This window comes from Pelobates fuscus, chromosome 2 (assembly GCF_036172605.1).
Source record: "Pelobates fuscus isolate aPelFus1 chromosome 2, aPelFus1.pri, whole genome shotgun sequence".
Classification (NCBI taxonomy): domain Eukaryota; kingdom Metazoa; phylum Chordata; class Amphibia; order Anura; family Pelobatidae; genus Pelobates; species Pelobates fuscus.
The window spans coordinates 314,213,560-314,230,046 of NC_086318.1; the positions used below are offsets into that span (position 1 = coordinate 314,213,560).

A 16,487-nucleotide genomic window follows, 5' to 3' on the forward strand; every position below is an offset into this window, starting at 1 on the left:
GAAACCACAGTCCCGGTAGGTTCAGCCGATGCCTTGTTGGGGCTGGTTGTGTTCGCTCTGCATCTTTTGTATCAGCTCGTGGTGTCTCCCCTGTGCGAGGGGGCGCCGAGTTCCTGGTGCCTGTGGAGGAGCGTTTGCTGGTGGGGTATATGGTAAGCGGTCAACATGGGTGAGTTTGCAAAAGGTCAGCACAAAGTCCCGCTGTGAAGGTCTCACTGGTGGCACTTCTCTCCCAATTGTCCATGCTTTCTCTTCTTTGGGCTGTGTGGGGGACCTCCGTCTGTGTGTCCAGCTGGTGTGGTGCTGTGCCGTGGCCGTCACTGTGGATTCTCGCATGTGGAGCAACGCTCTGCTTGCTGAGAGTTGGTGGAGCCGCTGAAGTGCGAGCAGATCGTGCTCGTCGGTGTGTCACCTTCCGGGGCATGAGGGTGTGTGGTCTGGCCCTCTGTGCAGGCTTGTGGGTTCTGCTTTGTCGAGGGACTGCTGTGGAGGTACGGGGGGGATTCCCACCTATTTGGCGTCGTGTCGCCGGGCGGATCCATGCCGTTACTATTGTTATCGCCCTCTTGAAGGCCTGTCTCCTGGTGTGAAGCTTGGTCCACAGATTAGCACATAGCCGGTAATAGAACTCTCTAGTGCACTTGGGGGGTTTGCTGAGTGTGCGGTCCTTTATAGGCTGTGTCTGTGCCGCCATCTTGTTTGTGCCTGGGCTGCTTCGGCTCGCTTGAGATCTTGTCTCCTGTGCTGGTCGTGGCTTGGGGTTGCTGGTGTGGACCGGGATAACCCCCACCGGTCCGAAGGGGGGGGGGCCCAATACTTCGGGTGCTGCAGTGTTAGGTGAGCGGGGAGAGCGGCCGTCTCTTTCCCGCTCTGCATGAGGTAGGCCTCAAGCCTCCGGTCCGGTTTTCCAGTAGGCATTTGAACAGGCGATGTGTCCCCCGGTACCCCTGCCTCCATATATCAAGGTGAGGGTCGGTGGGATTCTGAAATAGGCGATTTTCCCACTGTTTTCTGCCAAAAATCGGGTTCAGGCTCGGGAGCTCACAGAAAGCATGTCTGTTCAGCTTCCCGGTCAGGCCCCGCCCCCGAACTACATCTTCTTTAATGCTCTTATAGTCATAATACGGCAATGCATTAGGGGAGATATAGTCCATCACATCTGTAGTGCTGAAGGTTGCATTCCAATAATGTAATAGTTTGTTGAAACCTAGGAAGTCTGAGAGAGATGTGTACTTAAAATAAATAGTTCCATCCTCGTGCAAAAGTCTTTACCTTGTGAGGTTTTATGTGTGCCCTGCCTTTTATAGAGCTACATGGGGAAATCATAGAAATCTACATGAGACCATAGGGATTTATTATTGAAATGGATATAACAAATATATGTTTTTTCAAAATACTTAATCTGAATTAAGAACTAGCACAATGCATAAATTATTATGAGATATTTTGGTTAACTGTAGTACCTGTTAAAAATGTGGAGGTCACAATGTGTATTCATTACTGCCTTCCCTGGTGATCATGTGGGAGGTATATGTGGGATCTTTCTCTGCTCTCCTGCCTTCTGTCATAGTTATTGTTGTCGTCATAACATGACGTTTTTCGTTCTGTACTACTGGCACAACATGACATCATGGCACTCTCATTCTGTGATACTGTAGAACCATGTGAGAGGAAGAAAAGAGAGCTTAGTGCCATCAGAGACAAAGGTTTGTTTCCTCCTATGGAACACCAATGATTGTGACAGTTCTGCAACAGAAACAAGTGGCTTACATGCATACCAGCAGCTCAAGCTCAGTTCTTGTACTACAGAGATTAATGGACATTGTTATTACAGTAATGAGGAGTACTGGCATGAAGAGTTCAGAAACACTAGTAGGAGGATGAAGATCATTTAAAACCACGTTGTCAGGATAGTCTTAACACCAAACATGCAGAACTTAAGTTACAAATATGAATAAACTAAAGAAACCCTAAAACGTATTACCGGACCTTAGAATGGCCGGATATAACATTGATATAGAATAGTACAGTACAGGCCAAAGTCAGGGAAACAGAATGTACGTAACTGGTAGACAAGCCAAAAGTTAAGGGAAACAGAACTCAGAATAGTCAAAGAGCAAAAATACACAATAAAATAATCAATAGAAATTACACACTTTTAGATAACCAAACTAGAAACCACAACAGGGCGATGAGAATGAGCTATACTGGTTTTAAATAACTAAAGAAGGGCTCTGATTATCCCACAGAAGTCATGTGGCGCCAGAGCGTGCATGACGTCGACGTAATTATGCATGCACCTTTGGGAGTATCAAAAACTAGGGGAACTTTAGAAGCCTTAAAATGCTCTGGCGGGCAGCGTCTCTAATGCTATCAAACCCGTTCGCTGCTTAGATAAGACAGGAGACTGGCAGCATACTCACAGCCTTGTGGAAACTGGCTGCAACAAGGGGCAGCGTGACCCACTTACAACCACTATGGATGCACTGCAAAACTTCTCCATAAAGCATGCATAAACATCTTCATAGTCCTAGAACAAAAAAGACTGCAAATGTAGAGGTATTGTTAATTTATTGACATACCCATATATAGTAATGAATAACTTTGTGACTTCTCTGCTTCAACCATAACAAGTGTCTTGTGATTGGGGTCCCATAACCATAATAATAACGAACTACGTCCTATCCAATTATAGCGCACATCATTCTCGATAAATGTTCTCATAATTTACTTGCCACCATTCAGTTCTTGGCTGGCAGCGCATACTTGTTCAAACAATTGTTTTATTTTTATTGTTGTTGGAATTTGTCTTTATATTTTTTTCTTTGTTTAGATAAAGATTGGGAAGATATACGAAAAATGCCAGAATATCCCACATTGCAAAAAGACTTCAGGAGAACAACGTAAGAGACATAAGAGCTTTGACTGTGATTCTTTTTAAGGGACCTCAGGCTTTTCACAGCATCATGTTAATATTTTAATAGTATTAACTTTAAACGTTTCTCTCTGGGGTCTTTTTAGAAATATTAGCTTTGAACGGTTCTCTACGAGCCTGAATATGACTAAATAGTCACTTTTACTATATTAAGTGGAAATAGCCAAGTTAGAATTATTTTGCAACCCATATATATTTCTATTTTTATTTATTGTAAAATACAATCTGTTTTATAATACCGCAGATTGCTGTTTAGTTTGTAAGTTCCAAGGTAATTTGTAATTGATGATACATGCACTTTGGCATCATATTATTATGCAGTTGCAGCAGCTTTTACAACACTGACCTCTATCCGGTGTTTGCCAGAAAACTTTAGGTTCCAATACACTTCTTGCTGCTCTAATCAGAAATAAAAAAACTAAAAAAAAAAGCCGTGGCCGGGCTCTATAGGTAAATGGACAAGCAAGCACCTTCATGAACTACAAACAAGAAGGCAGAGAGTTTAAACTCTGTATGTGCAATGTATAGAAAAAAAACGCACATACAGAGTCCAGGCGCCATGACCACTTCAAATAACTGAAGTGGTTATGGTGCTTGGAGTAACTTTTTAATTATGAAATAAATATGCTAGTTACATGACTTTCTGCTTAAACTACTCTCTTCCAATGTTTGTGCTACCCAGGTAATTTCTAATGGGTCATCTGTGTGGGGAGGGTGGTGTGCTAAACCCAAAGAGTCTAATGTAATACTATGTAATTGGGGTAGCATTACTAGAACAAAATATATCAGTAGTGTCCACAATTTATAAAAGGAAAATGAACAAGCATGAGTGCACACATACACAGAACAACAAGGGAGGGCAAAAGTGTACCTGTGTATATTGAGTTATTGCTCAAAGATACGTAAATGCAGAGAGGACTAAGGTAAGCTATATACAGAATATTCAACTGTAGGGCAAAGTCTACCTTAGGTAAAATGCTCAGCAAATAAAGCAAAGAAAAATAAATAAATTTTATTAATAAATGTAAAAACACAGCGTGCTAGTGTACAAAACTGAAAACCTAAATAAGTGTTACCCTAAAAATCCAGCATAGGTGTAATACGTGAAAAAAATATAAAATAAAAAAAGAGAGAGAACAATCTCTTCCAGGACCTATATCTTATTAATATATAGTAGGGGATATTAGGACTCTTGAGTTTTTTCCAGGCCGCTGGGTAGGTGTGTGAATAACCTCAAACCCTTCTTGCGGTAACACATGGAAAATTACGTATATTGTAGGCCCATTAGGTAGGGATATACCGAGGGAACAAGCACTTGAGCGCCGTACCCGCGGGAAAATAGTAACGGTCACAGTTGTATAGAAGCTGTCACAGTGTAGCTAGATTGGTAACTTATTAACGGTCTAGTTATAGGCTACTTAGTGACCTCCTATTTTAGGCGTATATTGTTATAGTGGCAGTAGTAGGACTGTCCAAATGATACCAGCAGCCTAAAGACATAGGTAGTCTAATGTCGCATAAATTATCGGCTGTCTGTACCATTAACGGACTTCTCACATAAACACTTATTAAGTTCGGTACACAAAGCAGTGATTATACGGAAGAGGAGAACTTCCTCCCCGTGCCTACAAAGGCACCTAGCGATACTAACCCTTAACAACCAAAATATGTGAAGGTACAATGACTTGGTATAGGAACTAAGCGAAGTTGATAGGCGGTCTAATGAAAAGAACCGCCATTTCCCGTGCCTTCAAGGGCACCTAACATCCAACCCGCTCAAACAAATAGAGTATAAAGAATATTCTTAGGTAGAGATTTGCTTAATATGGTTACTCGAGCAGAGTTGGTCAGTCGTCCTGTAAGGAGAGAAATTGCTAGTCCCCGTGCCTTCATGGGCACCTAACAGTAAACCCACTTAGTCGTTTAAGAATTTCTTGGTAGTAACAAAACAGATAGTAAATATCGAAGGTTATTGTCGCTAAGTGAAAGGCTAAACTGCCTGTGTACCCAAGTTTATGCTGCCATTCCCTGGAGAACTGTGCCTTCAAGGGCACCTCAAAACTAACACCCCTGGAAGAGATGTCTATCCTCAGAGTAGCGAGGACCTGATCTAGACTTCTAACTACTGGTGCGCAGCCTAATAGCTCTGATGGGCACACAAGCCTCCGAATCTGGGCGGAATTAGATGTAGTTAGAGAGTAGCGTGGTCGCTGGTTACAGTGCTTGTCACTAAATCATAGGAGAGGCACTGAAGGACACCCTGACGCGCGCGTTTCGCCCGACCTGGCTCGTCAGAGGGGAACCGGCCGGTACACTGCGTCTGGTTTAAATCTAGAGGTAAGGATTCCTATTGGGTAAGAAGGACCAACGTCTGATAGGTGAATTCTCATTCCGTCATCGATGACGGAGTGAGTAGGCGGGGCTTGTTCGCGGAGGTCACTTAACTCCTTCAGCGCTGGGTCTGATTGTATAATATTGAGAATACTAAAGGTACCAATATTTGGAGCAGGCAACCTAATGAGTGCCTGTACTTCGTTGTAGCCCAAAATTAATGGGGCTGCAGCATGGTTATGTTCTATACTAGGCAGAAATCTGTTTGATTTTTGGTATAAACATGGATCAACCGGATTATGTATTGCCCCAGTTCTAGTGGGCTAGACCCCCAAAGATTGTGACCGAATGTTACCGAGGTGTCATGTTCCATATTAGAGCATAGGTATTCTTATGGTTTGTTCATTGGTGTATGAAAGGAGTAAAATTGAACTCTTCGTTCAGACCGTCAGGTGTTAGTGTTTTTAAGGCATAAATCCATCTGGACTCTTTCATCAGGAGAATTTTATTAAAATTCCCTTTTCTGGAGTTTAACGTTAGTCTCTCCAGTGCCTGAAATGTAAGGTGTGTTGGGTCACCCTGATGATAGTTGCGGACATGATTCGATACTGGAGTGGAGATGTTAGGGTTAGTAATGGAGCAGATGTGTTGGAGTATCCTGCGTTTCAGTTGTTGATAGGTTTTTCCCACGTACTGGATATTACAACTGCATGTTATCAAATACACTACCTTAGTGGAGCTACAATTGATAAATTCTTTAATTTTATATTCTTTTTTTGTTATGGAGCTTGTAGCGATTTTAGTGGGTTTAATGTATTTGCATGCTTTGCAGTGTCCGCAGCGATAGATTCCAGTAGTCTGCGTGAGCCATGTAGATTGCAATGGTTTGGTTGGTTCAGTATGGCTATGGACCAAAACGTCTCTTAAGTTTTTTGCTCTGCGTGCAGTGATCTGAGGATAGCTGCCAATGTTTTCTCCAAGCTCTATGTCATGTTGGAGTATCGGCCAGTTGTGTGCCATTATATTTTTGACTTGGTCCCAATATAGATCATAGGTGCCTATGCAACGAGTAATTTTTGTTTCCAGCTTTGGTTTGTTGGTTCTTATACTCTCGCTTCTGTCTATTGATAGTGCTCGTTGAAAGGCGCGTTTTAAGATTCTATTTGGATATCCTTTCTGCTTAAACATAGTTCTCAGTTTACTCGCTTCCAGTAGGAAAGTTGTTTCAGTCGAGCAGTTGCGTCTTGCGCGCAGATACTGGCCAAAAGGTATGCCTGACTTCAGCTTAATTGGATGATAGCTCCTCCAATGGAGCAAGCTATTGGTTGCTGTGTCTTTTCTAAATAATTCGGTTTCTACTTTTCCATCTTCTAGGATTTTTATGTTAAGGTCTAGGAATACCAGATGTTCAGAGTCAATTACATGAGTGAGTTGGAGGCCTATGGTATTGTTGTTCAGGTCTCTTACCAGATTGAGAAATTCTTCCACAGATCCTAACCAAAAGACCAGTATGTCATCAATGTACCTATGCCAGCTGTAGATACATGTGTCATACTGGTCTTTGGTGACAGTTGGCAAGATGGTCTCCTCCCACCACCCTAGGTATAGGTTGGCGTAGCTGGGAGCCGTCCCCATAGCAGTCCCCTTAAGTTGCAGATAATGTTGACCATTGAAGACAAAAAAATTGTGCATTAGTACAAATTCCAGTAGTTTTATAATGAAATCACTTTGTGCCGATGTAAACCCTGGCGTTTTCTTTAGGAAGTAGGACGTGGCTAATATGCCAATGTTGTGTGGAATATTGTTGTAAAGGGCTACCACGTCCAGGCTGCCCAACATGCAATAAGGGGGGACTTCTAGATCCTCGAGTAGTAATAGTGTTTGTTTGGTATCTTTCAGGTGTGATTTTAGCGTGACAACCAGGGGATGTAGTAGTTTTTCTAGGAATTGGCTACTTCTCTCGGTAAGAGAGCCATTGCCAGAAATGATTGGCCTACCAGGGGGATTATTTGGGTTCTTATGGATCTTGGGGAGACAGTAGAAGGTGGCGATTGTAGGGGTCATATTAGGGATGATGAATCTGTGTTCATCCCTGCTGATAATGCCATCCGATTCTGCTGCATCCAAGATGTTTTTAAGTTCAGTCAAATATTCTGTGGTAGGATCATGTGGAAGATGGCTGTAATGCTGTGTATCCTGAAGATGTTCCATGCAAATCTTTATGTATCTGCTCTTGTCTAGCAGGACGATATTTCCACCCTTGTCAGAAGCCTTGATGACCAGGTTTGGATCGTGACTTAGTTCGAATAGGGCTTTTCTCTCTGCTGTAGTGAGGTTGTCATCCTGTCTGGTGGGGGTCTGTAAGGATTCAATTTCGTTGGTGGTCATTTTGATGAAGAGGTCTACGCTGGACACTTCCTTAAGGTTGGGGGTGAACCAACTTTCAGGTTTTAGACTGGTGAGTGGTTGGATAGGATCCTGCTCATCTAGTAAAGATAGGAGTGTTTGGTAGTGTTGGTAGTCAGTGTTAGAGAGGCCAGCCTCTTTGGCCAGTTTCTGGTTTTTTCTTTTGTGGACTACATTTAGAGCCAGTTTTCTGCCAAACAGATTGGTATCTTTAACCCAGTCAAATTTTTTTGAGGTTGGTGTGGGTACAAAAGATAGACCTTTGTTGAGGAGTGAGAGGTGGTGTTTTTCAAGTTTAAAAGTTGATAAATTAATTATTTGATTATCATTATTTAATCTTGGGTCGCATTGTTTCTTTTGTCCGATTTGTACCCCCATTTTTTCCGGTCCCTTAACCTGCCCCCTAGTGGAAGAGGCCAATCGTCCTCTAAAAAAGGAAGTGAAGGTGGTTTTGTCGTCCTGTCTATTTGGTTGGTGGAATCTTGGTTCTCTGCTCTTTGATTCCCTGGAAAGGTTACAACTCTTGTGGGCTTTTTTAGAATGCTTCTGCCTCTATTCTGATTGGGGTAGTCTCTGTTCCTTTGGTAACTGTTGGATCTGGATGAGCCTGAGTCAGAATCAGTCCAGTCAGTGTTGCCAGATGTGGAGCTGTTTCTACTGAAGGAGCGTGTTCGAAATTTTCTTTTTGGGCGAAAGATGTTCCCCGCTTGGAAATCTTTATGATCTCTGACAAATTTTAAATGTTTTTTCTCTTTAATGTGTTTCTTGAACGAATCTAGGTTATTTTGGAGTTTGTTTTCCATAAGAGGAAATTCCGATTGGTCCTTGAACGTTCTTACGTTTAGTAGTTCTTTTTCTAGATTTTGATTAGTGGTCTCTAGGTTTTGTGACTCGAGTTTGATTAAAAATTGCATTAGTTTTGCTGAGCATTCTAGTAGAATGTTATTCCATTCTTGAGTCTGCTCTTCGGTAGTGACTTTGTCAGGGAGTGGGATCTCAGGTCTGAGACCCCTTGGTACCAGTTTTTGGTCTATATACTGTTTAAGGCTCACTAGTTCCCAATAACCTTTTATCTGCTGTTGGTACAGTTTTTGAATTAGAAAGAATGTTTCACTAATATCGTTACTGGGTATTGTGTTAAGTGGGTTTAGTGAGAAAACGTTATTTACATCGGTGGTTCCAGGGTCAGGATTCACCACACTTGTTAGAAAAATTGACATAGTCTATAGTCGACTTGTCTAGGCTCAATAGTGGTATTAAAACCGAAAATGAAAGAGGAAAACAGGGAGTAACGAAAGAGCCACGGGAGAAGTACACTTTTTATAGAGCGGGGGGTAACCCCAAAAGTAACATAACAACAAGGGAGGGCAAAAGTGTACCTGTGTATATTGAGTTATTGCTCAAAGATACGTAAATGCAGAGAGGACTAAGGTAAGCTATATACAGAATATTCAACTGTAGGGCAAAGTCTACCTTAGGTAAAATGCTCAGCAAATAAAGCAAAGAAAAATAAATAAATTTTATTAATAAATGTAAAAACACAGCGTGCTAGTGTACAAAACTGAAAACCTAAATAAGTGTTACCCTAAAAATCCAGCATAGGTGTAATACGTGAAAAAAATATAAAATAAAAAAAGAGAGAGAACAATCTCTTCCAGGACCTATATCTTATTAATATATAGTAGGGGATATTAGGACTCTTGAGTTTTTTCCAGGCCGCTGGGTAGGTGTGTGAATAACCTCAAACCCTTCTTGCGGTAACACATGGAAAATTACGTATATTGGAGGCCCATTAGGTAGGGATATACCGAGGGAACAAGCACTTGAGCGCCGTACCCGCGGGAAAATAGTAACGGTCACAGTTGTATAGAAGCTGTCACAGTGTAGCTAGATTGGTAACTTATTAACGGTCTAGTTATAGGCTACTTAGTGACCTCCTATTTTAGGCGTATATTGTTATAGTGGCAGTAGTAGGACTGTCCAAATGATACCAGCAGCCTAAAGACATAGGTAGTCTAATGTCGCATAAATTATCGGCTGTCTGTACCATTAACGGACTTCTCACATAAACACTTATTAAGTTCGGTACACAAAGCAGTGATTATACGGAAGAGGAGAACTTCCTCCCCGTGCCTACAAAGGCACCTAGCGATACTAACCCTTAACAACCAAAATATGTGAAGGTACAATGACTTGGTATAGGAACTAAGCGAAGTTGATAGGCGGTCTAATGAAAAGAACCGCCATTTCCCGTGCCTTCAAGGGCACCTAACATCCAACCCGCTCAAACAAATAGAGTATAAAGAATATTCTTAGGTAGAGATTTGCTTAATATGGTTACTCGAGCAGAGTTGGTCAGTCGTCCTGTAAGGAGAGAAATTGCTAGTCCCCGTGCCTTCATGGGCACCTAACAGTAAACCCACTTAGTCGTTTAAGAATTTCTTGGTAGTAACAAAACAGATAGTAAATATCGAAGGTTATTGTCGCTAAGTGAAAGGCTAAACTGCCTGTGTACCCAAGTTTATGCTGCCATTCCCTGGAGAACTGTGCCTTCAAGGGCACCTCAAAACTAACACCCCTGGAAGAGATGTCTATCCTCAGAGTAGCGAGGACCTGATCTAGACTTCTAACTACTGGTGCGCAGCCTAATAGCTCTGATGGGCACACAAGCCTCCGAATCTGGGCGGAATTAGATGTAGTTAGAGAGTAGTGTGGTCGCTGGTTACAGTGCTTGTCACTAAATCATAGGAGAGGCACTGAAGGACACCCTGACGCGCGCGTTTCGCCCGACCTGGCTCGTCAGAGGGGAACCGGCCGGTACACTGCGTCTGGTTTAAATCTAGAGGTAAGGATTCCTATTGGGTAAGAAGGACCAACGTCTGATAGGTGAATTCTCATTCCGTCATCGATGACGGAGTGAGTAGGCGGGGCTTGTTCGCGGAGGTCACTTAACTCCTTCAGCGCTGGGTCTGATTGTATAATATTGAGAATACTAAAGGTACCAATATTTGGAGCAGGCAACCTAATGAGTGCCTGTACTTCGTTGTAGCCCAAAATTAATGGGGCTGCAGCATGGTTATGTTCTATACTAGGCAGAAATCTGTTTGATTTTTGGTATAAACATGGATCAACCGGATTATGTATTGCCCCAGTTCTAGTGGGCTAGACCCCCAAAGATTGTGACCGAATGTTACCGAGGTGTCATGTTCCATATTAGAGCATAGGTATTCTTATGGTTTGTTCATTGGTGTATGAAAGGAGTAAAATTGAACTCTTCGTTCAGACCGTCAGGTGTTAGTGTTTTTAAGGCATAAATCCATCTGGACTCTTTCATCAGGAGAATTTTATTAAAATTCCCTTTTCTGGAGTTTAACGTTAGTCTCTCCAGTGCCTGAAATGTAAGGTGTGTTGGGTCACCCTGATGATAGTTGCGGACATGATTCGATACTGGAGTGGAGATGTTAGGGTTAGTAATGGAGCAGATGTGTTGGAGTATCCTGCGTTTCAGTTGTTGATAGGTTTTTCCCACGTACTGGATATTACAACTGCATGTTATCAAATACACTACCTTAGTGGAGCTACAATTGATAAATTCTTTAATTTTATATTCTTTTTTTGTTATGGAGCTTGTAGCGATTTTAGTGGGTTTAATGTATTTGCATGCTTTGCAGTGTCCGCAGCGATAGATTCCAGTAGTCTGCGTGAGCCATGTAGATTGCAATGGTTTGGTTGGTTCAGTATGGCTATGGACCAAAACGTCTCTTAAGTTTTTTGCTCTGCGTGCAGTGATCTGAGGATAGCTGCCAATGTTTTCTCCAAGCTCTATGTCATGTTGGAGTATCGGCCAGTTGTGTGCCATTATATTTTTGACTTGGTCCCAATATAGATCATAGGTGCCTATGCAACGAGTAATTTTTGTTTCCAGCTTTGGTTTGTTGGTTCTTATACTCTCGCTTCTGTCTATTGATAGTGCTCGTTGAAAGGCGCGTTTTAAGATTCTATTTGGATATCTTTTCTGCTTAAACATAGTTCTCAGTTTACTCGCTTCCAGTAGGAAAGTTGTTTCAGTCGAGCAGTTGCGTCTTGCGCGCAGATACTGGCCAAAAGGTATGCCTGACTTCAGCTTAATTGGATGATAGCTCCTCCAATGGAGCAAGCTATTGGTTGCTGTGTCTTTTCTAAATAATTCGGTTTCTACTTTTCCATCTTCTAGGATTTTTATGTTAAGGTCTAGGAATACCAGATGTTCAGAGTCAATTACATGAGTGAGTTGGAGGCCTATGGTATTGTTGTTCAGGTCTCTTACCAGATTGAGAAATTCTTCCACAGATCCTAACCAAAAGACCAGTATGTCATCAATGTACCTATGCCAGCTGTAGATACATGTGTCATACTGGTCTTTGGTGACAGTTGGCAAGATGGTCTCCTCCCACCACCCTAGGTATAGGTTGGCGTAGCTGGGAGCACACGCCGTCCCCATAGCAGTCCCCTTAAGTTGCAGATAATGTTGACCATTGAAGACAAAAAAATTGTGCATTAGTACAAATTCCAGTAGTTTTATAATGAAATCACTTTGTGCCGATGTAAACCCTGGCGTTTTCTTTAGGAAGTAGGACGTGGCTAATATGCCAATGTTGTGTGGAATATTGTTGTAAAGGGCTACCACGTCCAGGCTGCCCAACATGCAATAAGGGGGGACTTCTAGATCCTCGAGTAGTAATAGTGTTTGTTTGGTATCTTTCAGGTGTGATTTTAGCGTGACAACCAGGGGATGTAGTAGTTTTTCTAGGAATTGGCTACTTCTCTCGGTAAGAGAGCCATTGCCAGAAATGATTGGCCTACCAGGGGGATTATTTGGGTTCTTATGGATCTTGGGGAGACAGTAGAAGGTGGCGATTGTAGGGGTCATATTAGGGATGATGAATCTGTGTTCATCCCTGCTGATAATGCCATCCGATTCTGCTGCATCCAAGATGTTTTTAAGTTCAGTCAAATATTCTGTGGTAGGATCATGTGGAAGATGGCTGTAATGCTGTGTATCCTGAAGATGTTCCATGCAAATCTTTATGTATCTGCTCTTGTCTAGCAGGACAATATTTCCACCCTTGTCAGAAGCCTTGATGACCAGGTTTGGATCGTGACTTAGTTCGAATAGGGCTTTTCTCTCTGCTGTAGTGAGGTTGTCATCCTGTCTGGTGGGGGTCTGTAAGGATTCAATTTCGTTGGTGGTCATTTTGATGAAGAGGTCTACGCTGGACACTTCCTTAAGGTTGGGGGTGAACCAACTTTCAGGTTTTAGACTGGTGAGTGGTTGGATAGGATCCTGCTCATCTAGTAAAGATAGGAGTGTTTGGTAGTGTTGGTAGTCAGTGTTAGAGAGGCCAGCCTCTTTGGCCAGTTTCTGGTTTTTTCTTTTGTGGACTACATTTAGAGCCAGTTTTCTGCCAAACAGATTGGTATCTTTAACCCAGTCAAATTTTTTTGAGGTTGGTGTGGGTACAAAAGATAGACCTTTGTTGAGGAGTGAGAGGTGGTGTTTTTCAAGTTTAAAAGTTGATAAATTAATTATTTGATTATCATTATTTAATCTTGGGTCGCATTGTTTCTTTTGTCCGATTTGTACCCCCATTTTTTCCGGTCCCTTAACCTGCCCCCTAGTGGAAGAGGCCAATCGTCCTCTAAAAAAGGAAGTGAAGGTGGTTTTGTCGTCCTGTCTATTTGGTTGGTGGAATCTTGGTTCTCTGCTCTTTGATTCCCTGGAAAGGTTACAACTCTTGTGGGCTTTTTTAGAATGCTTCTGCCTCTATTCTGATTGGGGTAGTCTCTGTTCCTTTGGTAACTGTTGGATCTGAATGAGCCTGAGTCAGAATCAGTCCAGTCAGTGTTGCCAGATGTGGAGCTGTTTCTACTGAAGGAGCGTGTTCGAAATTTTCTTTTTGGGCGAAAGATGTTCCCCGCTTGGAAATCTTTATGATCTCTGACAAATTTTAAATGTTTTTTCTCTTTAATGTGTTTCTTGAACGAATCTAGGTTATTTTGGAGTTTGTTTTCCATAAGAGGAAATTCCGATTGGTCCTTGAACGTTCTTACGTTTAGTAGTTCTTTTTCTAGATTTTGATTAGTGGTCTCTAGGTTTTGTGACTCGAGTTTGATTAAAAATTGCATTAGTTTTGCTGAGCATTCTAGTAGAATGTTATTCCATTCTTGAGTCTGCTCTTCGGTAGTGACTTTTTCAGGGAGTGGGATCTCAGGTCTGAGACCCCTTGGTACCAGTTTTTGGTCTATATACTGTTTAAGGCTCACTAGTTCCCAATAACCTTTTATCTGCTGTTGGTACAGTTTTTGAATTAGAAAGAATGTTTCACTAATATCGTTACTGGGTATTGTGTTAAGTGGGTTTAGTGAGAAAACGTTATTTACATCGGTGGTTCCAGGGTCAGGATTCACCACACTTGTTAGAAAAATTGACATAGTCTATAGTCGACTTGTCTAGGCTCAATAGTGGTATTAAAACCGAAAATGAAAGAGGAAAACAGGGAGTAACGAAAGAGCCACGGGAGAAGTACACTTTTTATAGAGCGGGGGGTAACCCCAAAAGTAACATAACAACAAGGGAGGGCAAAAGTGTACCTGTGTATATTGAGTTATTGCTCAAAGATACGTAAATGCAGAGAGGACTAAGGTAAGCTATATACAGAATATTCAACTGTAGGGCAAAGTCTACCTTAGGTAAAATGCTCAGCAAATAAAGCAAAGAAAAATAAATAAATTTTATTAATAAATGTAAAAACACAGCGTGCTAGTGTACAAAACTGAAAACCTAAATAAGTGTTACCCTAAAAATCCAGCATAGGTGTAATACGTGAAAAAAATATAAAATAAAAAAAGAGAGAGAACAATCTCTTCCAGGACCTATATCTTATTAATACATAGTAGGGGATATTAGGACTCTTGAGTTTTTTCCAGGCCGCTGGGTAGGTGTGTGAATAACCTCAAACCCTTCTTGCGGTAACACATGGAAAATTACGTATATTGTAGGCCCATTAGGTAGGGATATACCGAGGGAACAAGCACTTGAGCGCCGTACACGCGGGAAAATAGTAACGGTCACAGTTGTATAGAAGCTGTCACAGTGTAGCTAGATTGGTAACTTATTAACGGTCTAGTTATAGGCTACTTAGTGACCTCCTATTTTAGGCGTATATTGTTATAGTGGCAGTAGTAGGACTGTCCAAATGATACCAGCAGCCTAAAGACATAGGTAGTCTAATGTCGCATAAATTATCGGCTGTCTGTACCATTAACGGACTTCTCACATAAACACTTATTAAGTTCGGTACACAAAGCAGTGATTATACGGAAGAGGAGAACTTCCTCCCCGTGCCTACAAAGGCACCTAGCGATACTAACCCTTAACAACCAAAATATGTGAAGGTACAATGACTTGGTATAGGAACTAAGCGAAGTTGATAGGCGGTCTAATGAAAAGAACCGCCATTTCCCGTGCCTTCAAGGGCACCTAACATCCAACCCGCTCAAACAAATAGAGTATAAAGAATATTCTTAGGTAGAGATTTGCTTAATATGGTTACTCGAGCAGAGTTGGTCAGTCGTCCTGTAAGGAGAGAAATTGCTAGTCCCCGTGCCTTCATGGGCACCTAACAGTAAACCCACTTAGTCGTTTAAGAATTTCTTGGTAGTAACAAAACAGATAGTAAATATCGAAGGTTATTGTCGCTAAGTGAAAGGCTAAACTGCCTGTGTACCCAAGTTTATGCTGCCATTCCCTGGAGAACTGTGCCTTCAAGGGCACCTCAAAACTAACACCCCTGGAAGAGATGTCTATCCTCAGAGTAGCGAGGACCTGATCTAGACTTCTAACTACTGGTGCGCAGCCTAATAGCTCTGATGGGCACACAAGCCTCCGAATCTGGGCGGAATTAGATGTAGTTAGAGAGTAGCGTGGTCGCTTAATAAGTGTTTATGTGAGAAGTCCGTTAATGGTACAGACAGCCGATAATTTATGCGACATTAGACTACCTATGTCTTTAGGCTGCTGGTATCATTTGGACAGTCCTACTACTGCCACTATAACAATATACGCCTAAAATAGGAGGTCACTAAGTAGCCTATAACTAGACCGTTAATAAGTTACCAATCTAGCTACACTGTGACACCTTCTATACAACTGTGACCGTTACTATTTTCCCGCGGGTACGGCGCTCAAGTGCTTGTTCCCTCGGTATATCCCTACCTAATGGGCCTACAATATACGTAATTTTCCATGTGTTACCGCAAGAAGGGTTTGAGGTTATTCACACACCTACCCAGCGGCCTGGAAAAAACTCAAGAGTCCTAATATCCCCTACTATATATTAATAAGATATAGGTCCTGGAAGAGATTGTTCTCTCTCTTTTTTTATTTTATATTTTTTTCACGTATTACACCTATGCTGGATTTTTAGGGTAACACTTATTTAGGTTTTCAGTTTTGTACACTAGCACGTTGTGTTTTTACATTTATTAATAAAATTTATTTATTTTTCTTTGCTTTATTTGCTGAGCATTTTACCTAAGGTAGACTTTGCCCTACAGTTGAATATTCTGTATATAGCTTACCTTAGTCCTCTCTGCATTTACGTATCTTTGAGCAATAACTCAATATACACAGGTACACTTTTGCCCTCCCTTGTTGTTATGTTACTTTTGGGGTTACCCCCCGCTCTATAAAAAGTGTACTTCTCCCGTGGCTCTTTCGTTACTCCCTGTTTTCCTCTTTCATTTTCGTTTTTAATACCACTATTGAGCCTAGACA

General features: G+C 41.8%; 1 protein-coding gene across 2 annotated transcripts in view; it reads left to right on the forward strand.

Moving 5' to 3' along the window:
- CDK19 (cyclin dependent kinase 19) overlaps nt 1-16,487 on the forward strand; it is a 317,057-nt gene that overhangs the window by 202,707 nt on the left and 97,863 nt on the right. For both annotated transcript variants that reach the window (XR_010086622.1, XM_063443517.1), the window contains exon 8: nt 2,834-2,903. Coding sequence is in view for 1 of the 2 variants with exons in the window: in XM_063443517.1 (XP_063299587.1) it covers nt 2,834-2,903 (70 nt within the window). In the remaining variant the exon portion in view is untranslated. The remainder of the gene's footprint in view (nt 1-2,833; nt 2,904-16,487) is intronic.